This window comes from Protomyctophum parallelum (assembly GCF_964188405.1).
Source record: "Protomyctophum parallelum genome assembly, chromosome: 10".
In the NCBI taxonomy this organism is placed as follows: Eukaryota; Metazoa; Chordata; class Actinopteri; order Myctophiformes; family Myctophidae; genus Protomyctophum; species Protomyctophum parallelum.
Window position 1 is genome coordinate 31,002,719 of NC_139704.1, and position 23,622 is coordinate 31,026,340.

The 23,622-nt window shown below is 43.6% G+C and overlaps 1 protein-coding gene across 3 annotated transcripts in view; it reads left to right on the forward strand.

The window, feature by feature from the left end:
- klhdc3 (kelch domain containing 3) overlaps positions 1–14,094 on the forward strand; it is a 78,043-nt gene extending 63,949 nt beyond the window's left edge. For all 3 annotated transcript variants that reach the window (XM_083775688.1, XM_083775686.1, XM_083775687.1), the window contains 3 exons: positions 6,126–6,199; positions 7,888–7,966; positions 11,255–14,094. In XM_083775688.1, the coding sequence (XP_083631814.1) occupies positions 6,126–6,199; positions 7,888–7,966; positions 11,255–11,321 (220 nt within the window). In that variant the 3' untranslated portion in view covers positions 11,322–14,094. The remainder of the gene's footprint in view (positions 1–6,125; positions 6,200–7,887; positions 7,967–11,254) is intronic.
- Positions 14,095–23,622: the final 9,528 nt, after the last annotated feature.

Here is a 23,622-nt window from a genome sequence, read left to right on the forward strand (position 1 = left end):
ATGCAGGGTTTTTTAACCCATTTTGACCTGACAGTTTCTATGTCAGTCGTTCTTCGATTTTTCAAAAATAGCAGACCTACAAGCTCTATGAGCTTGTAGATTTTTCAATAGCTAAAGCTGAAAGCATGACATAATGCTAACACCAAAAGGGGTCCCCGCCCAAAATGGCTTAATAATGAGCGTGCTTATTTTTTATTTTGAGCATGCTTATTTTTCAGCGAGGTAAACAAATGGCTCTTCAGATGAGATTGTATGAATGGCTCGTGCGTCATGATATGGTGGAAGCCCTGGAGCCATTGACAAAATGTGTCTGGGTGACAAGAAATGCACACAGCTCTGTCTGTGTTAGACACCGTTGGTTTGAATAGGGACTCGGGAGACAGACAGACGGCCACATTTAGCTACTGATTGGCAGAGATGTTTGAGGAAAGCTGATCCTGACAAGAGAGAGTCAGTGGATTATTTTTATAAAAAGTGTGTGTGTGTGTGTGTGTGTGTGTGTGTGTGTGTGTGTGTGTGTGTGTGTGTGTGTGTGTGTGTGTGTGTGTGTGTGTGTGTGTGTGTGTGTGTGTGTGTGTGTGTGTGTGTGTGTGTGTGTGTGTGTGTGTGTGTGTGTGTGAGAGGGTGTGTGTGTGTGTGTGTGAGAGGGTGTGTGTGTGTGTGTGTGTGTGTTCAATGCAAATGCCTCTCTCATGGCAAGCATTTTACTCTTTCCTCTAATTTTCTACAACTTCAGGCAATGAATGAATGATTCTCCATAATACTGTTGAGTACTGGATAGTACTAGATAGATGCAACTGAAAGTAATGGTATTTCATATTCAGTTGAAGCACTCTGAAATGCCTCATTGAGTTAGGAATCCAAGGCCTTGTTAATGTCAGTGTGGTTTTGGCATACTTTGATGATGTGCAGCAGGAACAATATATACTGTAACCCTGGCCTGCACTGGGATCAATACCTGTGAACTTGCATCATGATAAAATTCAAATGTTTATTATTTGCTTAAAAAGCACATCTGCTGGATTTTTAAGCACCACTTGGTCTTTCAAACTTTCATGTGAACGTCAGCTGTTCCAAAAAAGTACAGTGAACTAAATTAAAATACAGAGGTTTTATAAAAAAGTTAAACTGTCTAGAACACGGCAATGCCGTGTGCCTTATAATGATGAATAAATAATATGAGCGCTGCTGAATCCTGACGCAACGGCCAGCAACAACCAGCCTATGGGGTTTGGACTGGAGGGGAGGAATCTGATGAAGGGGCTCCTGCTGTAAAACATGGAGGATCACCTCCTCCTGGGGGGGCAAGAAGGAGGGCGTAATGAGTTCCCCAGCTGGCCCCCTGGGACCCGTGCGCTCGTGCTCCGCACCCCTCGCGGCCCGCTTTGAGCCACCACTCTTTGTTTGTTTAGTAAAGATTAGCAACGTAAAACCCTTACTACATCCTGAACACGCAGCGCGAGAGAGGCTGAGGAGAGGACAGGGGGGTGGGACGGGGACAGAGATAGAGATTGATGGAGGGATGGATGGGCGGGCGGTGGTGGTGGTGGTGGTGGTAGGAGGGGATGATGGTTATCATCTTAGGATAGGCGAGAGTTGGAACAAGGGGATGGGGTTTGGGGGGTGAAGGGTGAACGATGGGGGAACAAAGGAAGGAAAAGGGACATTGAGATGCAAGTACAGGAGGCAATTCAAAAGAGAATGCTTTGGTTTGGATTGGTTGTACCGGCGAGGTAATGTTTTTGAAATAGCCTACACATCAGAATGTATACAGGTTTACTGCACTGTGTGTGTGTGTGTGTGTGTGTGTGTGTGTGTGTGTGTGTGTGTGTGTGTGTGTGTGTGTGTGTGTGTGTGTGTGTGTGTGTGTGTGTGTGTGTGTGTGTGTGTGTGTGTGTGTGTTTTTTTCCTCTGTTGTGTTTATTTTCTATATAAATGTAATGCACACCAGAAGCCAGTCAATCCATAAGAAGTTGCATCTCTTCAAAGCGATTGTTGCAGTCTCTGTCCCACTCATGTGTCACGGGTATTTTAAAGCAATCCTATTGCGGGAGGACCACGGACCACCCGAGGCATGATGCTTTTAACTGCCACGCGGCCATAAATAAGGCTTGTTTTGATTGGAATCCCAGATAAAAAAGGTGTTAAGATTTCGGCGATCGTTCCAAGTCATGTTTTTAACAGCGACCAGCGACCCGACCGTAATCGGCCATAAATGAAGGTTGTTTTGGTTAGAATCTGAGATAAAAAGGTGTTAAGATTTCGCCTCTCGCTCAAGTCAATGAGGGGGAACCTTTATGCTGAAGGACCAACCACTTCCGCTTGAAGTCGTAGACACGGATAGTCTGTGGTTTATACTGTGGTGTAGCGCGATCTCATACTGAATCAATATAAAACATCAAACGCGGATAGACTGTGGTTTAGACTGTGGTGTAGCGCGATCTCATACTGAATCAATATAAAACATCAAACGCGGATAGACTGTGGTGTAGCGCGATCTCAAACTGAATCAATATAAAACATCAAACACGGATAGACTGTGGTGTAGCGCGATCTCAAACTGAATCAATATAAAACATCAAACACGGATAGACTGTGGTGTAGCGCGATCTCATACTGAATCAATATAAAACATCAAACGCGGATAGACTGTGGTGTAGTGCGATCTCAAACTGAATCAATATAAAACATCAAACGCGGATAGACTGTGGTGTAGCGCGATCTCAAACTGAATCAATATAAAACATCAGAACACGGATAGACTGTGGTGTAGTGCGATCTCAAACTGAATCAATATAAAACATCAAACACGGATAGACTGTGGTGTAGCGCGATCTCAAACTGAATCAATATAAAACATCAGAACACGGATAGACTGTGGTGTAGCGCGATCTCAAACTGAATCAATATAAAACATCAAAAGACAGACATCTCCGTCCACGGCAGTGAACCGATGGATTTGAAAATGTAGCTTTGCTTTGTAAAAGTGCTTTATTTATAAAGGCACTTTACAAAGTTACAAAGTGCTGTCCAATAAGCAGAATAGAATTCAGTGCAGCGATATGAAACAACTAACACAACTGAAAACTAAAAAGCGGAGATCTCCGTCCATGGCAGTCGGTGTGGTAAAAGAACCCAACAAATAGCTTGTTGACTGTTAATTTCCCAATTATCCTCCACTAATAGGCAGTAAACCACTTGGTAATAACCCCTGATTGAGTAAAGCTGTCCTTTGGGAAGCGTTGTGTTCTTAGCAGCTCCTCTGGGCCACGTCTGGTCGCAGTGTTTCATTGACATCATCCCATCCAGGACGGGGACACCTTTTTGGGGTTGCTATGTACAGTATATTGCAATTTAACATTTTTGGAGAAAAAAATAATAAATCAATATTTGACATTTTTCAGTATTTAGATGGCGTTTTTAGAGTCCACCGTAGTCCTAAATGGGTTATAAATATGAGCCTGTGGGATGCAGTGCTAATTTAATAATCTATACAGTTGCCATAATCCATAGTCACTTTTGCTGCTTCCATACCCATATTTTTGGAAATTTAATGTCTTATTTATTTTATTTATTTATTTGACAGGGACAAAGCTCATTAATCAACATGTCAGTTTTCACCTCAATGTAAATAAGCCAGATTTGGCCAAAGCTAAATGTCATCTGTAGTCCCTGAGCAGGCTCTTAAAAAATGAAGGATAAAAGAAAGACAGAGTGTATAGTGATTAGGATTAGAACTATTTCTAACCACTCCTCCACTGTTGGAGGAGCTGCTGTGAGGCGTGAGATGATCAATCATCAATGTGGAGATTGATATAATAAAAAAATAATCAGACCGAGGAGGAAAACGGTCTAATGACCTAAAGTTTGAGCCATTTGCCTTCTAGAACAGTGGTTCCTAAAGTGAGGTCCGGGGACCCCCAGGGGGTCCTTGAGGGGAGTTCCAGGGGGGACCCAGCTAAATAATATTTTTTAACCAAATGGTCGTCTGTAACTCTTTTTTTATTTTATTTTTTTTAAAGATATTTTTTTTTGCGGCTTACGCCTTTATTGATTTTTTAAGGGATAGAAAGTAGGCTGACAGGAAACGGGAGAGAGATGGGGGGATGACATGCGGTAAAGGCCGTGTCGGGTCCGGGAGTCGAACCCGCGGCACACCGCGACTGGATCACCAGTCCGGTGCCCAGACCGTTACGCTACGGCCTGGGCCGTCTGTAACTCTGAGAGTGTACAAATGGAACCAAATGGACCAGTTAGGGTCCACACGGGTCCATTTTTGGTTCCATTTGTACACTCTCAGAGTTAAATTAACATTGATTTTACAATATAAATTGGGGTCTCAGAGATAGAAATGCCATTAAAAGGGGGGTCCGTAGACTCATGCATGTCAAACTGGGGGTCCTTGAAATAAGAGCCTTAAAACTCTTCTCTTATGGGGGTCCCTGGCATATCTCTTCAAATGGGGGGGGGGGGGTCCGTGGGTTAAAACAAATGTCAATTTGGGGGTCCTTGACATGAAAACGTTTGGGAACCAGTGTTCTAGGCAGGCAGGAGTGCAGGTGTGTGTTTGGAAACAGCAGCAGGAAACAGATGTCCAGTGATAGTGGCTGGTAAGCAGCAGCAGGTCTGTGGGACGAGGGGCTATCAGTAGGGACCAGCCTGAAGTCCTGCTTCCTGTTGGCCTAATGTATGCCGGCCCCTGATAAGGAAACACAGGCCTGAACGCATTTAACATGGCTGTCTTAACCCCATTTAGGCCCTGAGACCAGATTCTACAAATGTCTTCTAGATCCTGACGGTTTTCTGAAATGTTTCTATAATCAGTGCGTGATTCTCAAACTATTTCATGTCAAAAGTAGCCTTGCCGAGCCATGAGGCCCATAGGAGCAGGAGCCTATCTCCTGTTTCTGTAGCCATGAGGCCTATAGGGGCAGGAGCCTATCTCCTGTTTCTGTAGCCATGAGGCCTATAGGGGCAGGAGCCTATCTCCTGTTTCTGTAGCGTGAGGCAGCTTGATGTACAAGTACACCCCCTGGACATGACGCTAGTATGTCGCAATCCAACCCCTTGATGTGAGTGTCAAGCAGGGAGGCACTGGGTCCCATTTTGTTTTAGAGTCTTTGGTATGACCCGGCCGGGGATCGAACCCCGACCTCCCAGTCTCAGGGCGGACACTCTAACCACAAGGCCACTGAGCTGGTGATTTCATGTCAAGAACCCCCAAAAATATTATGTAATGGGCCGCCGACCCCCCCATCTGAAAATATGTTATTCCAGGGACCCTCCGGAAGCAGAGATTTGAGTTTAAAACGTTCGCTGTGAAAGAATATATATTCAAAGATTTGCGGCACATTTTCACGATTTCTTTTAAGAAATAGCAGATCTACAAGGTCATAGTGCGGCACTCGGTGCCACGCTATGAGCTTGTAGATCTGCTATGAGCTTGCACTGCTAAAGTACCATATAACACAACGCTTAAAACACCCAAAAGGAGTTCCCGTCCAGAATGGTTCCCAGTCTATGGGCTTGGGTCTGGGGGTTATTCCTAGTTCTAGCGCCGGCTGGGTGCTGCTGGCCTCCTCCGTCAATAGCATCATCATTATTATTATTATTATAGGAGCCGAGTGTCATCGCAAATCCGGGCCACTTGATTTATACTTCAGTGTCGTGCGCCTAAAAATAGCCCATCTAACTAGCTTGTGAGCTTGTAGATCGGGTTCATATTTTCCAGGCCACGACACACTGGCGCGGCAACAGTATAAATCAAGCCTATAGCTATAGGTATACCTCTCTCCTCCCACAGTTTAAATTGCCTCATGATTCAGTCCTGGTTCATTTAACAGCGGAGACCCTTTAGATAAACTTGTCGTACGAAGAAGAAAAGTTGGCTAATCACTGCAGTCTTGTCGGGGGGGGGGGGGGGGGGGGGGGGGGCGTTGTTTGTCTCATGCCCAGGAAGAGAGAGACAGGAAGTAAAGGACAGGGGGTTAATGTTGCCTTCCTGGAGAGGCCTTCAAAGCCTTGACCACTCGCCATCTTTCAATTTCTTCTTGGTTTTTTCTTTCATTGTTGTTGACCTCCAGGGACTGACCCCCAGAACCCTGTGTGTCTTGTTCTCTTCACAGCCCCTGTCCAGAGCAGGGAATGGGTGATGAGTTTAACCTCATGGATCACTCGGACCTGTACATCCTAGACTTCAGTGAGTACTCCCTTTCCATTGTTCTTCTAGACACCCTTTCCATTGTTCTTCTAGTGTCCCTTTCCATTGTTCTTCTAGTGTCCCTTTGTGCACTTTCAACTCTATTTTATACTCCATCGTATGATGGTGTGGTGTGGCAAAGATAGCTGATCTACAAGCTCACACATTTGTGCCCTTTTTATACTTCGTCGTTGTGGCGCTCTGCGCCTTTAACACTCTCCTACGTCACGTGCCCGTGCGCTACGAGAATGAATGAATGGAACGGGAGCGCGCTTGAGGAAGTGAGCTGTTGACACTGACAGCTGTCAACTCGGCCGCCCGCTGATCGTGTCCGTCTGTAGCCTACCTCTCTTGTGAGAGACAAACTGTGCGTAGTTTGTAGCCCGCTGTGGGACTAGTCAACACCATGGCGATGTTTGTGCGACAACAATAGGCGTCTGTGTGGTTTTTATGCTTCGTTGTACAATGGTGTCTGTCGTGCGGACGTCTCAATTCAATCTGGGTAGAACTGAGGTGAGAATCCTACTCACGCCCACTGCTTTGAAAACCAATCGTATCACAGTCATCATAATATGAATGACCTCCCTAAAGTCGCTGCATTGCATCTGCAATGTTGTTATTTTTTTTCACTTATCCGTATAGGCGGAGATCTCTCGAGATGTGTTGTGCGCGGTTAGATCTGCTATTAAAATAATAATAATAATAATAACACAATTATCAAAACATTTTCACCTGTAATTACGTGCCAAAAATAGGGACACCAGGTACACCCCCCCCCCCCCCACCTGGGGCGATTGATCTGTCAAGGCCTCTCGCGTGCCAACGTGTGCTTGGCACATGTCCTGCACTCTCTGCTTCATCACCCTCCATATGGTGGCAGCAGGCATGGTGCAGGTAGTGGAACAGTCATAATGGTGACGTAATATTGTATTGCAGTTTTTAGCACTATCCAATTATCAGATCGGATGTGTGTCAATGCCAACTCTAAACAAGGGCATGTATTTATAATTGTGTTGTTGCTTTGGCCTACTGTCGACCTCGCCAGTGGTGTGCACAGACATTTAGAGGGGCAAGTGCTCAAGTGAAAAAAAGGGCACCTTGTGCAGCGCATTTTCGGGCTGGAACCCATTTTGATGCTTTAGCTATTGAAAAATAGCAGATCTACAAGCTCATAGCGCGCCACCGAGTGGCGCGCTACGAGCTTGTAGGTCTGCTATTTTTCTTTAATCGAAGAACCACTGACATAGAAACATAGCTTTTAGATTGTGGGGGCCTAAATAATATAGTAGAAGCGTTTTTTATCAAGATTTGATCAATGTCACCGCATGGTCCACAAAGATTTTTTTTTTAAGAGCAAAATTGCCAAAAGGGCAGGGGGTGCTCTAGCACCCCCTAGTGTCTATCTGTGCACGCCACTGGACCTCGCTGTTCGCTGTGTTGTGAGACAGGGTTTCTGCCGCCATCGGTGTATGAATGAATGTGTGTGTGAATGGGTGAATGTAATGTCTGTGTGAATGGGTGAATGTAATGCACAGTGCCTTGGATGAAGGAGCTAATATAAATGCACCATTTAACCATTTCAAAACAAAAAATAAAGGGCCCCATAAAGATGTGATGAATTGGACCCCATCGGCCCGCATGTGATTGATTGATTGGTGGTTCTGTTGTTCTTCCCCTCTGGTTTCCAGGTCCTAATCTGAAGACGTTATGCAAGATAGCAGTTCTTCAGTACAGTCTGGAGCAGTCGGGACTCCCTCACGACATCAGGTTTGGGTTGATTGATTGATTGAAATATTTAATAACAGTTTGCAAGAATTACAGTACATTTCAAGCACAAACTCAATACAAAGACTGTGAGTGGAGGACGACCCAATAAAGCATTACACTTGTTTACAAGAAGAGGGTCCACCTTGTTCAATTCATCAAAACATTTAGATGAACGTACAAATAGACACTTCTATAGAGCCAAAGAACAGAAGGGGAATTCATCATAAAGGAGGTAAAAAGGGAAAAGAAACATATTAAACAGTGAGGGGGAAAAGGGTGGGGGAGTGGTGGGTGGTGGGGGGGTGGGGGCAGTTCACACATCAGCAGCATGCTTTTCTTGTTTCTCTCACACCAGTGTTGAATTCGTCGACTAAAACTAAGACGATTTTTTTTACTACCATAACATTTTAGTCTAGTTTTCATCTGTTGACAAAATTGTCAATACATTAAGTCTCAGTTTTAGTCATCATAGCTTAGTTTTCATTTAATAATAATAAATATAATAATAAACTTTAAAAAAATGTTACAAAGTGTGCTTTCCAATACAGGATAAAATGCAGTGCAGTAGAATAAAACAACAACAATAAAACCATTTTAACACAAATAAACAGGTGAACACAAAATAAAACGTTCAATAATTCAAGTAAAAGCCATCGTGAACAAGTGGGTTTTTAGCTGTGATTTAAAAGAACTCAGTAGTTTCAGTCAGTGAAAAAAGGCAGTCGACGAACATTTTTTCGTCTTGGTTTTAGTCGACGAAAACAACACTGGTTGTGTTGAAACGTTTAGATGTGTGAATGTGACAAGCTAAATTGGGACCAGAAGCCGAGGGGACACGCAGGGTATTATCTAATTTGTGTAATAACTGTAAACTAATTGAATTCACAAATGACTAATTATTCATAAACAGCGTCTTTTAGATATAGCAGCGAAGCAGAAAATTGCACTCGTTGCCACTAATGACTTGTGTGTTTAGAAGATGAAAAGGTTCCGTTGGGTATTTAAAGGAATAACATCAGGTGCATTTTAAATTCATTCAAGGTCATTAAATATTTTCCTTCTGTAATGAGGACTTAATGGGGAAGTAACTCTGCACACAACCACAACGTAGGCCATTACAGTATTCCCAGTTCCATCACCAAGTTAATGTGTGTGTGCAATGTGAAATAAAATTAAACGGTACAATTGAAATAACGGAAAGGCTTTTTGACACAAGTGTGTCTTATATATATATATACGACATGATTTAAAAGAAGACAGTTAGTGATTTATCAAGACCTGAGCAGCTCATCTGGCAGGGCGTTCCAGAGTGGAGGAACGGTCGGTCAACCCGTTTGTCTTTCAGAAGTTCAGCCTCGACTCGGTGGATGACCAGCAGGTTTTGAAGTAATTAGTTTTTTTGTGTTAACCGATTTTGACCTGAGATCAGATTCTAAAAATGTCTGTTTGAAAATGACAGTTTTAAAAGCTATGTCGTTCTTCGATTAAAAAAAATAAAAAATAGCAGACCTACAAGCTCGTAGCGCGCCACTCGGTGGCGCGCTATGAGCTTGTAGATCTGCTATTTTTCAATAGCTAAAGCACAACATAATACTAAACCCCAAAAGGAGTTCCCTCCCAAAATGGGTTAAAACGGTAGCAGTTATATCAAAATAACTTTCTATATATGTGCCGCCCACCCCCTTGGTGGAACCTGATACTAATTGCCCTCGCACCATCACTGCCACCTTGCACACGCTCCACGTTTGCGTTGGCAGTTGTGTTTGTAACCCTAAGAGGGGCTTTTAGGTGAGGTCAGAGGGGTCCCGCTGACTCCCATTGGTCCTTCACTGGGATCTGGAGCTCCAGTGGCATCGTCTGCTGCTTTTATCCAAACACGCACACACACACAGGCACAGATACACACACACACACACACGTACACACACAGGCACAGATGCACACACACGCACACGCACGTACACACACACACACACACACACACACAGGCACAGATGCACACGCACAAGGCACACAGCGATTGGGGAGTGAGGGTGGTAACCGGAGCCAGTGATAACAATGTGGGGTTCGACCTCTGACCTTTTCGTCAGGTCAGCGCTAGTGTTGGTTGTCAGCCGCTGCTCCTGGTTCTCATGTTACGGCAGGGCATTGTGTCCACAGAACGGCTCCATCAGGACATTGTGTCCACAGAACGTCTCCATCAGGACATTGTGTCCACAGAACGGCTCCATCAGGACATTGTGTCCACAGAACGGCTCCATCAGGACATTGTGTCCACAGAACGTCTCCATCAGGACATTGTGTCCACAGAACGGCTCCATCAGGACATTGTGTCCACAGAACGTCTCCATCAGGACATTGTGTCCACAGAAAGGCTCCATCAGGACATTGTGTCCACAGAACGTCTCCATCAGGACATTGTGTCCACAGAACGGCTCCATCAGGACATTGTGTCCACAGAACGTCTCCATCAGGACATTGTGTCCACAGAAAGGCTCCATCAGGACATTGTGTCCACAGAACGTCTCCATCAGGACATTGTGTCCACAGAACGTCTCCATCAGGACATTGTGTCCACAGAACGGCTCCATCAGGACATTGTGTCCACAGAACGGCTCCATCAGGACATTGTGTCCACAGAGCGGCTCCATCAGGACATTGTGTCCACAGAACGGCTCCATCAGGACATTGTGTCCACAGAACGTCTCCATCAGGACATTGTGTCCACAGACGGCACCGCTCCATCACTGGAGGCATGGTGATCATCAAAAGTACTATTATCGCGACGCAGATTTCAAAGAAATTCAAAGATTTCTGCCTATAATTATATGCCCAAACTAGGAATGCCAGGTTTTAAGGACGATTCTACAAATGCCTTCTAAATCCTGACAGTCCAGCCATGTAATTGGCCGCCGACCCCCATCTGAAAATGTGTAACCCCCCCCAGAAGCAAAGATTTGAGCTAAAAACGTTGGCTCTGAAATAATAATAAATATATATTCAAGATTTGCACCACATTTTCACGATTTTTCTAAAATAGCAGACCTACAAGATCTACAAGCTACGAGCTTGTAGATCTGCTATTTTTCAATAGCTAAAGTATAACATAATGCTTAAAACACCAAAAGGGGTTCCCGCCCAGAAGGGTTTTAATGCGGTTAAAAGAAAACACAAGATTGAAACATTGTGTTGACGTTGAAGATGGCATGCCTTGAATCCTGAAGAGGAAAAAAACTAACCCTAAACTCGTGGTTTCTTCTGCTCTGTCTGTGTGCTCTGTCTCTATAGGTGGGAACTATCAGCCATGACCACCAACAGCAACATCAGCAGGCCCATCTTCTCTTCCCACGGCTGATGCAGAACCAGAACTCCACCAGAACTCTGTGTCAGGATCAAGGGGTGGCTTTGTGGCCCTCCTCCGATGGACTTTGACGAACTTCTTTCTTGTACAGTTTGGATCTGGTTCTGGTTCATGGACTATAGTTGTGTATGCCTCTTGGTTGGGTTTCGTTATCCCTGGGTGAAACAGTCACTCCTCCTGCATATTCCAGTGGAGTCCATGGAACGTGTTGCGTCTGTGGAAAAGCTGCTCATCTGGTTTTCTCCCTCTTAATCTACAGAATTAAGTGAAAAAATAAAGTTGGTTATTTTAACAGTGTTATAAAGGAGATGTTACGTGTTTTTTTTTTGGTTTTTCTTTTTTTAAAGAGCGGGTAAATGTTTCTCTCCTTTTGAGACACTGTTTCTTGTGAGAAATGTGAGACTATCGATATGTTGAATAATAAGAAGCCACGGTATCTTCTTTGTAGCCTCCCTAGTAAGTCAATCAGCCTATGATAATCATGGACTTTATTAAAATCTAAGCACAGGAAAAACGTAAGAATGTCAGCCAAAGGTCCTGATGTAACAGCCTCTCTGCTCCGTGGAGACGGGCGACGCCATCCCGACGCCTCGTAGAAGTAGGAAATCCTCTGCTGCGTAAAGATTTCAAGAGCGTGAAGTTGTGAGTTGTATATCTCGTTTTATTCTGTGTCGTTCGCTCTACCACGGTACAGTATACTATTTCCAGATCTCGACCCTTTTCTATCGGACACCAAAGCCATCTTCTGCCAATGCCAGATATTGGGACACGGTATATACGCAAATTGCCAGGCAGACATTTCATTAGATTATGATGATGATGTGTCGCTGTCTACCGTCTTCACACAGGTGTTAGACTAGACTGACTGCACTAGCTTTGTTCTCCCACATCCTGTCACAGGTTGACTATCACCTTGCTGCTCTTAAACCTCCCAGAGGTGATGCGCAGCGTAAGTACTGTTTGATGCAAAGCTATCGGCCTTGTTACGGTATAACCAAGTCCCATCAGATCTACCTCCCTCTCCAGCACGGATGAGAAGAAGGATGACACAAAGTTTGTCATTCGGCAACTCATCCCATACTATAGACTCAATTTAATTTATTTTAATGTAAAGTAATTTCCCCCTGCCAAAAAGAGTGGCGGTGGCTCCACTGGCTATTGTAATCACTTTTACCGACTAATCGCGGAAATCACCGATCTGCAAACTCGCAGTGAATTATGTATGCTTGCAGATTGCTATCGTCCCTATTTTTTGAAAATGTTGCAATGTTTAGTTTATTTTTATCTTTATAGATTTCTGCCCACCATAATGAAATGCCCAAAAATAGGGCAGGTTTAAAGATGGGAACACAAGGCCTGCTTAGCGCCATTGGATGAGCATTGTACTATCTCCCCCCACCCCCTCCCCTCCCCCCCCTCCCCAGTATCAGGATGCAACTACTGTGTATGTGTGCAAGCACGGTGAACCTATTTATACATGCTGACTCCAAGTAAACCAGAGTTCACTGATATCAGCTTCGTACCCCCTATCACCTGGTTCAGCTTGGCTGCTGCAGAGTTGGGGGGGGCGGGGGGTTGTCACTAGTTTGCATAAGGTAACGTTTTCCCCCCTCATATAACAGACAATCCTACTGACTCCCAACAACGCGCACCTTGTGACGACCCTGTTTCCCAGTAGGTCATGATACCAGGAAATGGTGCACGTGTTTTGGTTTTTTTCCCGAACGACCACAAGCCCAGGCTATAAGCCTGGCCACGGGTTCCAGATGCATACAGATGCATAAAGGGCTGTCATGGTTCATACCACTTTGCTCACCGTTTATCTCGAAGATTAATTAGAGACACTACAATTTGAGAGATTTCTTCAGGTGATTTAAAAAAAAAAGAAAATGTATTCAGTATTAGTTATAACTAATTTTGAAACTAAATTTATTTCGATCTCACCAGGTTGTTCGTATTTTTCCTATATAGTCAATATTTTTGCTTTAGTTACAACAAGGGGCAGTGAATGAATTGATTACTGTCTTTTATTTTTATCACTAATTTGAAATGGGTTTCCTTTTTTTCCTCATTTAGGATTCATTGAACAAGCCATTACTGTATGTACTGTATGTATGTATGAAGCCCAACGGTTTGCAAAAGTTAAATGTGAATCGATGCTGTGTTGCCTGATTGTTTGTGTCCACAAAAAATGGTGAAGTGTTTACAAAATCCTTCGGGTGGTTCACCCCTATGTGTACTCTGTCGCTCAGCGACGGGCGAGTTGCTTAAATAGTCGATCTACAAGATCATGACGCGCCGCACCACAATGCATTTTGAGCTTATAGATCGGCTAATAAAAAAATAAAAAAAAAACAATTAACATAAACACAATGTGGAAGAAGTCATCAGAGTGTAACCACACTAGAGCCACTCTTGGCTGGTCAGAAAAGAGACATTTTAATGATGCGTTTTGCCTAATTGTAGTTTGGAAAATGGAGATTTTATTATTTGCAGACCAGCAGTGCCAATATGACTCAGTGAGTCTGATGTACTACACAGACATGGATGTACCACACACTATATGCCTCAACACTGCAGTGAAATACCAGGGAAGTATATCACGTGACTTCTGTTTTAAAACATGTGATACAAATTGTAACATACTTTTTTTTTTTTTTTTTTTTTTTTTTGACAACAAATGACCAGTTGTAAAATGGCATTTTTTAAATTTCAGAACAGAGTCAGTTTCTTGATGCAAAGATAAGGAATAAAGATATCGAGTGATTTTTTGAGTGAAGAACTCATTAGGAAGTTGAAATGATGATGTAAACAATGTAGAGGATTATTGATGAAAATAAAGAAATCGCTTACATAAAAACTTAATCTGTGGTGGTTACTGGCCTAGAACAGGGGTTCTCAACCCGTGGGTCGCAAACCCCTTGGGGGGTCGTCGGATTATTTCGGGGGTCCCCAAATAAATTTAAAAAAAAATGAATGAATGGCTGGAAATGGAAATTTACACAGTACGTGGTGCATGCACAACCTTTCCTTAATGATTATATCTAGTTTCAGTATTCATTTATGATATATTTTCTCTATTATTAAGGTTATTTTTGCAGTCAGTTTGTATTGGGGGAGGGGAGGGGGGCGGGGCGGGGTTCGTGAGACATAGTCAAAGTATTTTCGGGGGTCCCCAGCCAAAACCTTTGAGAACCCCTGGCCTAGAAGAAGACGTAAATGCTTTTTACTACAATCAGTTTCTTTTCCCCTTTTGAGCGGGCTGATTATTTGGCCATCAGAATTGCATATCCAGGATAGTTTCACAAGCTCTATATATATTTACACAGTCAACTTATTGTTTTGGGGTCTTTTAGGTTCACCAGTACCTATTTAGGTGCTACGTGGTTGAATAACTTGATCATAAAGACTGAAAGATGTTTTTAAAGAACAAAATTAAGGTTGGCCTTAATTATTTTTTATTTAAATTTATATAAAAGATCACACAAAGCCAGACGTTCAAAAACAAAAAGAACCAAGACAGGGTCTAATAATTGTTTGGATCTTATCGTATATAATTTTAAAAACATATAGAATGTATGGAAGTACTTCTATGGCCTATACTGGCAGAATGCACAAGACATTTGATGCTGATCGCTCCAGCCGTTTATGAGATAAATGATAAATGGTGCATTTATATAGTGCCTTCAACCAAGGCGCTTTACATAGATTGTGCATTACATTCACCCATTCACATTCATACATCGATTGCGGCGGAAGCCATGCAAGGTACCAATCAGCACATCGGGAGCAATTTGGGGTTAAGTGTCTTGCTCAAGGACACTTCGACATGTAGACAGGAGGAGCCGGGATTCGAACCACCGACCCGTGGATCATTGGACGACCTGCTCTACCTCTTGAGCCACAGTCGCCCCAGATTAGCTGCAGATAGACAAACAAACATACAGATAGACCCTCTTCTATCTAGACGGCCAGTCTCCTACTGTTACATGACGGGGCATAGCCTACAAACGCAGAGGGTTCTCTTGTGTAACTATTAAAGGAGAATTCCATACTAAAAGGCTTTCTTACCTTTCTTTGTAGTCGTTACGTCCCCACCAAAGAGGTCCAGGTGTTATTTTGTGCAAAAGCTCCTTATTGGCTATTTCCCCTACCATAAGCCCTTCATGAATTGCATTGAATTGAATGGGGCTATGGCTAATTCGCTTATTTCCATCGCTCAAAATTAATTGTATATATCCTCTCTTCATAATGTGAATAATATCCCAAGCGGCACACTTTACTACTTATTTCGATGGAAATAAGCGAATTAGCTTGAACACCCCATAGCCCCATTCAATTCAATGCAATTCATTGAGGGCTTATGGTAGGGGAAATAGCCAATAAGGAGTTTTTGCACAAAAAACATCTGGACCTCTTTGGTGGGGACGTAACGACTACAAAGAAAGGTAAGAAAGCCTTCTAGCATGGCATTCTCCTTTAAGCGTTTTTTTTTGTCTGTCTGGACAGATTATTATTATTTTACCCATATATGCACATGTCACAGTACTGACATGATGCACAGCCAAATGTATGGCCAATAGTGAGATAAGCGCAAATCAGTGTTGTTTAGGCAAACACTATCTGTGTTGTGTGAAGTAAGACCAGAGCTCAAACACTGGAAGAGAGGGAGAGGGAGAGCTTATTTCACACATGCCATAAATAACCATCCAGCCAATGCTGGGTACCGAAACAGGCCTAATATATCATTCATTCATATTCATTGCCTGGTCGTTTAACTGTATGGATCTGGTCAAGGTTGGATTGGCTCCAGTGACCAACATTGCATCAGGGAGTCCATGGTCTATGGTTCTTCTATGGCAGGGGATGGCTAAAGGTTAAGTGGCTGTTTTTGCCGGTGCAGATGGATTCTGTCTTGGGGCTCATTTGGGTGTTTGACTGTGTCTATAATCACACTCCCCTGGGAGATGTACTCAAGAACAAACCCTTTCAGGTTTTTTTTTTAAGAGTAATTTGTGTGAAAGAACTGAAGTTTTGGCCGGGTTGCCAGTTGCTATACTGTGCTCTGATGCCTGTAATAATGTTGTAAAGACAGGGTCCATTCTCTCATTTAATTAGTCTGTCTCAGAATGTTTTATGTTTACAAATGAAGACATACATTCCTTAAAGACAACGGGTAGATTGCCAGGTGAGATTAACCCGATAACCAATTACTGGGACGTTTTTAAATGGCAGTAATAGATTACACTCTGGAGGTCTGAATGTCTTGATTCATGTTAGTATATACAGTACAAGGGATCGAATTACATTCTTTATTCAAGGCAACAGGATGAAGGTGATGAACAGCTGATGGTTTTTGACATTTTTCCCAATTCCCACCTGTATGGTTGAGCGGAGCCACACTTTTTCAATTCCAATAAATGTTTAAGGTCCTCAGCTTTGTGTCCATGTTCATATCTGCCTGTAATGCTATACTTCTGTGCTCATATTGATCCTAACTTTCAATTCAACCTCTGAGCTATGTAATATTTATTACATTGACAAAAGAGTAAATTAATGACGGGTTGTTCTTGTACAGTTTGACTTTTACTTTCGTGTAGATACGAAAGTGTGTGTGTGTGTGTGTGTGTGTGTGTGCGTGTGTGTGTGTGTGTGTGTGTGCGTGTGTGCGCGTGCGCCATGTGTCTGTTGGTATTGAATGATGTGAGGTGCATGAGAAATGTCCCTAAATAAATGCCTTGTGCCTGATTTATACTCCATCATCCATCCATCCATCCATCCATCCATCCATCCATCCATCCATCCATCCCGCCCTGAAAGTAATTGTTGACCTGCATAAGGAGAAGAGACTGGAGCAGCACAGACATTTAGAGCCTTTTATTTAGGTGCTGAGTATTAAAAAAAACTGCCGCTTCGACCTTGCGGTCTTCATCAGAGTCATCAAACTCTGACTCTTACTCTCTAAAGGCTCTAAAGGTCCGTGCTGCTCCAGTCTCTTCTCCTTATGCAACTCATGATGTCCTTGTACCTGAAGCACCGGATCAGCCGTTTCAGGCTTGAGGTGCGTTGGTAGACTCCCTTTGTTCGTAATTGTTGTACAGTATGAGAGCAAAGGAGGATGTTGGAAACGATTGTCCAGTGTCCTGTCAGGTGGTAGAACATGCCAGTATGCTTCATTTAGATGTAATAACTGAACTGGAAGGATTATAAGTATGTGAAAACGTATAGCTGGGAAAGGGGCATTTGCATTGTTTGGAGAGGGCACTTTTTTTACAGTAAAAGGTCAGTAGCTATGTCGCCCCCTTTGATGTCTGTGTGCACACACAGGTCTGCAATCAATCAATGTCAGATTTGTAATCCACAATGTTGAATCTTTGCTGAGGTGAAGGACAGAGCCACCGGGACATCTGTTTCCTGTCCACCCTGTGAATTAAATGTATGTAATGTCCACCCTGTACCTTGACATCTTCTAACATGTTTGTCGAAAGAAGGTTCGACTGAGGCCACTCTTTCATGTATCCACTGTTTGCCATAATGCTCATCTTATTGATCAAAGTGTCCTTGGGGCAAGACACTGAACCCCACATTGCCTCCAATGAGTCGGTCGGTGTGAGCTCGCCACCGTCGGTGTGTGAATGTGGGAAGTGAGGACGCTGGCGTCGACTGTTCGCCGCTTCACCTCCCAATGTATGAATGAATGAACCATTGTAAAGCGATTTGAGCACTTGGAAATGCGCTATAAAAATGCAATTCATTATTATTATTGATCGTCGCATCCATCCATGAGCCCACTCTCACTATCTAGCGGAACCTGTCATGGCCTCCTGTGGTGTAGTAGACGTCACCTTGGCTTTGGCCCACTGTTGGACCCAGGCATTATAGTTCATACTAGTGTGTGAAACTGGCTCAGAATCTGCCCCGCCAGCCTGTCTGGTATTAGCCCTCGTCTCTGACCACTTAAATTAGTACACTATCTAAACAGGGGGAACCCACGGTGTCCCCCCCCAGTCCTGGTTGTGTCCACCAGACTACTTAATAGGACACGTGCGCGGCTGCTCGGTGGTTGTCCCATCGTTACAGTCTCTGTGTGTTTCTGAGGCCAGCAGTGTAGGTCTGGCAGTTTGTTCCTGTCTGTCACCAGCACGGTGCTATAAAGCCTGCGTTATCTGCAGTGTTAAGTGCACGCCACAGACGGTAGGTCAGGCTGAAGCGGAGCAGGAGAGACACGCTGTCCCGCCTCGCCTCGCCTCGCCACGCTACAACACAGGAAGCGGGGGTCCGCGTGCCGGACCCTCTGTCTGTCTGGCCCCGGACCCGGGCCTCTCTCTGCCCAGGGTCAGCTGCTGCTGTGGTGGGCGCTAATGCAGGGGGAGACACTTCAGCCAAATAGCTCCGAAAATCCCAGTTGACCCTCTTGAGAATCAGACTTGAGTTGATTTGTTCAGAGTGATTTGTTTTGGCTTTGTCCTCCTATCCCTGTCTGATTTCCAAGTTCTAGGTCTCTCCAATGTCCCTGCAATGCTGGTAACGTGGGGATTTGAGGCAATTACTACTGAAGGAGAGCAGATTATAAAAGCTGTGGTATCTAGACTTGAACCTATTTAGCAAATAAGGGTGTTCTCAGATGATAGATGGAAACTCTGGAGGCAAGGCAATAAATTAAGACTCAGGCCCTACAATATGAATACTTTGTTGTACGACAATTAGCAATAAATAGCCAACATGCAAGCTTGCATGTGTTGCATCTCACCTTTTTGTTTTATACACTTTTACAAATATTAGACTTGTCAAAAAATATGTGTCACTGGCATTTTCAGAGAATGCCTCCTGACACTGGACAGCCCCAGACAGTGCCTGACAAAAAGGGGACCTCATACTGGCATATACGTGACCGCCCTTTGACGCCAGTCTGTCAGGATTTCTACTGACGAACTTGACTGTGAGTAGAGCCTCTGTCGCCACCCACCGTCCCCCTGGTCCTAGTGTCTGTCACCATGCATACTCACCTCATCACTATTGTCCTGTCTCTCACTGCCGTGGCACTGAACAATATTATTGATGCCCAAGATGCTCCTGCTTTGAGATTCAAGGGCTGTGTGGAGTGGAGTGTGTGTCGTCTGGGCTTTCTAGTGTGCTATTTCAGTATGTAGTAGGCCAGCTATGTACCCACACTAATAATATTAGTGTGGGTAACACACATATTATGTTTCAGTCCTGTGGGATCTCACAGTAATCAAGCAACTGTAAACTGCACTGATGAGTACTGAAATGGTTCTCAAAGTGACCCCCAGGCATTATGAGGAGTTCCAAGGTGTCCTCAGCAAAATGAGGAACAGTTTTAAGACCCATTGTGTGTGTGTGTGTGTGTGTGTGTGTGTGTGTGTGTGTGTGTGTGTGTGTGTGTGTGTGTGTGTGTGTGTGTGTGTGGACACACACACACACACACACACACACACACACACACACACACACACACACACACACACACACACACACACACACACACACATCACAGCTTTTATAATCTGCTGTGGACAATCTGTGTAGACAAACAGACACACACACACACACACACACACACACACACACACACACACACACACACACACACACACACACACACACACACACACACACACACACACACACACACACACACACACACATACACACACACACGCACACATACACACGCACGCATCTTCTCTTATTGGAGTCCCTGCCACAGAATCTCTTCAAATGCAGACTATTACATATCAATTTGGGGACAACTATACTGCACCTGGAATGCTGCTGCTTGGAACTCTGAAAGACTGCCCTCTCTCTCTCTGCTCTGAGACGCACCATATACCAAATGATAATGCAGTGCAAACCTATTTGGAACATGTAAATAAACAGAAGAAACGAGAAGCCAAAGTAGATTAGGATATGTTATCTGGCCCTAAAGAGAGATTATGATTGGGCAGAACATCTCTCTCTACTATCAGAGATAGAAAGCAGATAGAGGCAGATCCTATAGGCTCTGTAATGTGACCACCAACTGCATGGCAAGCAAAAAAAAAGGACTGACACTAATTAAAGAAAACACAATTTGTGGCTGTTGGACAGTTGAGACTGAGACAGAGATGTACTTAAGCTGCTACAATGTAAGACATTGATTCAATGAAACAAGGGACACTACAATTCCACATCTCAGCATCTCTTATGTCCTGTATGTCAGTCCTGTTTGTATTGTTTGATGTCTGGGGACTACAGATGGAAATTAGCAAATTTAGCTAAATCTGGTATATTTACACTGCATTTTTAATGTAATGTTCATCAATATACACTGTCCCGACCAAATAAACGAATAAAGTGAAAAGCAATGTCTTGACTTCTCAAAATGATAGGCTATACCAGTTGGTTCCCAACGTGGGGTCCGGGGACCCCCAGGGGTCCTTTATGAGGCAGAGTCCCCATACAGCTAAATGATAGTTTGGAACCAAATGGACCCTTATGGGTCTGTAACTCTGAGAGTGTACACATGTGTACAAATGTGTACACTCTCAGAGTTCAATTAATATTTTACATATGAATTGTGGGTCTCAGAGACGCCATTAAATGTGAGTCTGTAGACTAACGTGCATGTCAGACTGGGGGTCCTTGAAATAAAACGGGTTGAGAATCTCTGCTAGAGCCGTAAAAGTCTTCTCTTATGGGGGTCCCTGGCATATCTGTTCAAATGGGGGTCCGCGGGCTAATTAGTGTCAATTTGGGGGTCCTTGACATATAAAAGTTTAGGAACCAGCTATAGAGGGTATGCGTGTGACATCACCATCATACCCTGAAGTTATGCAGGAATGCCTACTGAGTTGCAAAAAACTACTTTCTGGCCTTGACAGCCCATATGCATCCAAACAGAAAAGTCCTATTTGATTGCATTAAATGACTTTAAACAACATTACATTTACTTTGTCACTCTCCATGCCACTCGATCTGCCATTCACTTTATGCATGCGCATACCCTCTATAGGAGACATTTCCGGACAGTGAATGCAATGCATGGTCGGTGCTATATTATGTGAGGACAATGCATGCATGACCTTTATTAAATTCATTTCTAAACACGTATGCAACTTTCTTTGAGTTTTATCCTTTTGATGGTGTATAAAATGTAGCCTATGTATACTGTATAATTGTTAATAAAATATAATCAATCAATCAATCAATCAATCAAAAGAAAAAACCTATGGGCTTGGCCACTACACCTCTAAGCTTGCGCGCAAACACATGGAGGATATATCAATATCTTCAATGTTAACAGGATAATGTTGAATATTACTGGTATTGTCCACTAGGCCTACTGTATATAAAATATTGGGCCAAATGGGCACACGTTTTTTCTTGAAAGTTTAATGCAAATAAAGGGCTTTTAATTGACTTGAACTGATAGGCTACGATCGAGTTGCACTGCATGCTGGGTTGCACTGCCACTCTTAATTGGCTAGTAGTGACTACCTAAGATGCCATGGTTAACTTTCTGGATATATTGATTCATAGCTTAATTACTCCCAATTAATGTGAATCACACACTTTATCACCGTGATAAATTGGCCGCGAGATCTGCACGCAGACATTCTGATTAGCTGCCCTGTCGTTTAAATGAACACAGATAGGCTAATGAAATGGTTGTTGCAGTTGCGGTGTTTGCCAGCCAGTATAGCACATTGTTGTGAAATAACCATATAGTCTAGCCAACCTGGCTGCCCATGCATATGGTGGTGGTTTATCTATGGATGTTTGGTTGACCTATCTATCTTGTTAATGCCTTTATAATTATTGTGCGCACCACCAGTCGGGGTTTTGATGAGCTATTTTTAGTGCTCACGTAATTAATTAATTTATCACCCTCCATCATTTGCCAGTGCGTCACTACATTATAGCCCCCCTTCCCTTCCCCCCACTGAGTTTAAACAAGGTATCAGGATGATATTATTTAAAAGGAGACACTGAGGTTTGACACATATAAGAATTAAGCATCCCTCCAAAGGTAGGACACAGTATCTGATATTCTTGTTTGTGTGTTGTTTATCCACCCATTTTTATTATTAATGACCAATTTGCATATCACTGCTTTTAATCACCGGATTTTTTTTTTTTTTTTTTTAATATAGTTTATCAGGTGACCAATACAATCACCCCCAAGATGACTGTTGACCGGCGCGACGCCTGCAGATGTAATAATGTAACCGCGCCCTGCTCTTCACATTATGTGACCGGGGATGGAGGAGTCTGCTGCAAAAGATCCAGGTCAGTGAAATATGTGAAGCCTCATTAAGCCTTTGGTGCACGTCCTCTAGTGGCCAAATCAAAGCAACTCTCCTCAGCTCAGCGTACTTAGACACTAAATAAACCGGAGCGACGCCCCGTCAAAAAGTTTTGGCTACACTTTTCCGTGTTACTGTTTTGGCCTTTGGCTTTGGGCTGCAGGCTAATGGACTAGCCATATCATGTGTTACCCACTATAACATCTGCTCTATTAGGATAAATTTGCTACAGAAAGTGGCTGCAAAAACCCCCCCCAAAACATCTTTAAAGTCTGTCTCTTCAAAGTGCAAAAGTGCATGGCTAAAAGTAAAAACAAGCCCAAACTCGTAGGTTGGCGGCGCTGGCCTATATACGGCCGCGCATGAGAAGGTATTTAAATAAATTCGCCCCCTGATAAGTGATTGATCATCTCAATCTTCCCTTTTGTGGCACGAATTTGTGTCTGTGCGTCTCCTCTCTGACGTTTGCAGCTGAGAGGCTCCGAGAGGACACTCTTTCTTTGTTATTGCAGCGGAGCGGAGGACCGGCTTGTAAGCCCAGCCTCCCCGTGTGTTGTTGAACGCCCACGCGTGAAGCACTTGGGGCTATAAAAGCCACAGGTTCTCCTACTGCCCCAGACAGACAGTGACACACAGACACAAACACACGCACGCCCTGAGAGCCCTCGATCATCTCATGCTGCAGACAGTTACCATAGGAACCCAACCTTTGATATTCAAAGTACAGCCGCAGCGCAGCTTATGTGGAAGAAGAGAGATCACTTTAAAACAAAGTGTGCTGTGAAACAGATGGATTAGGTTTAGTATTAGTGCGACATTATATTATTATAATTACATTTGAATGCCATTCAAATTTCAAACAAAGCCATTTGCAGGCTTGTTATGTGGCAGATAATGAGTTTGTGAGACCCAGTAGAGAGAGAAGTTTGGACTTCCCTGGCTCCCTGACATTATAGTTTCCATCAGCCCTGCACCTCCCTGACTGAACC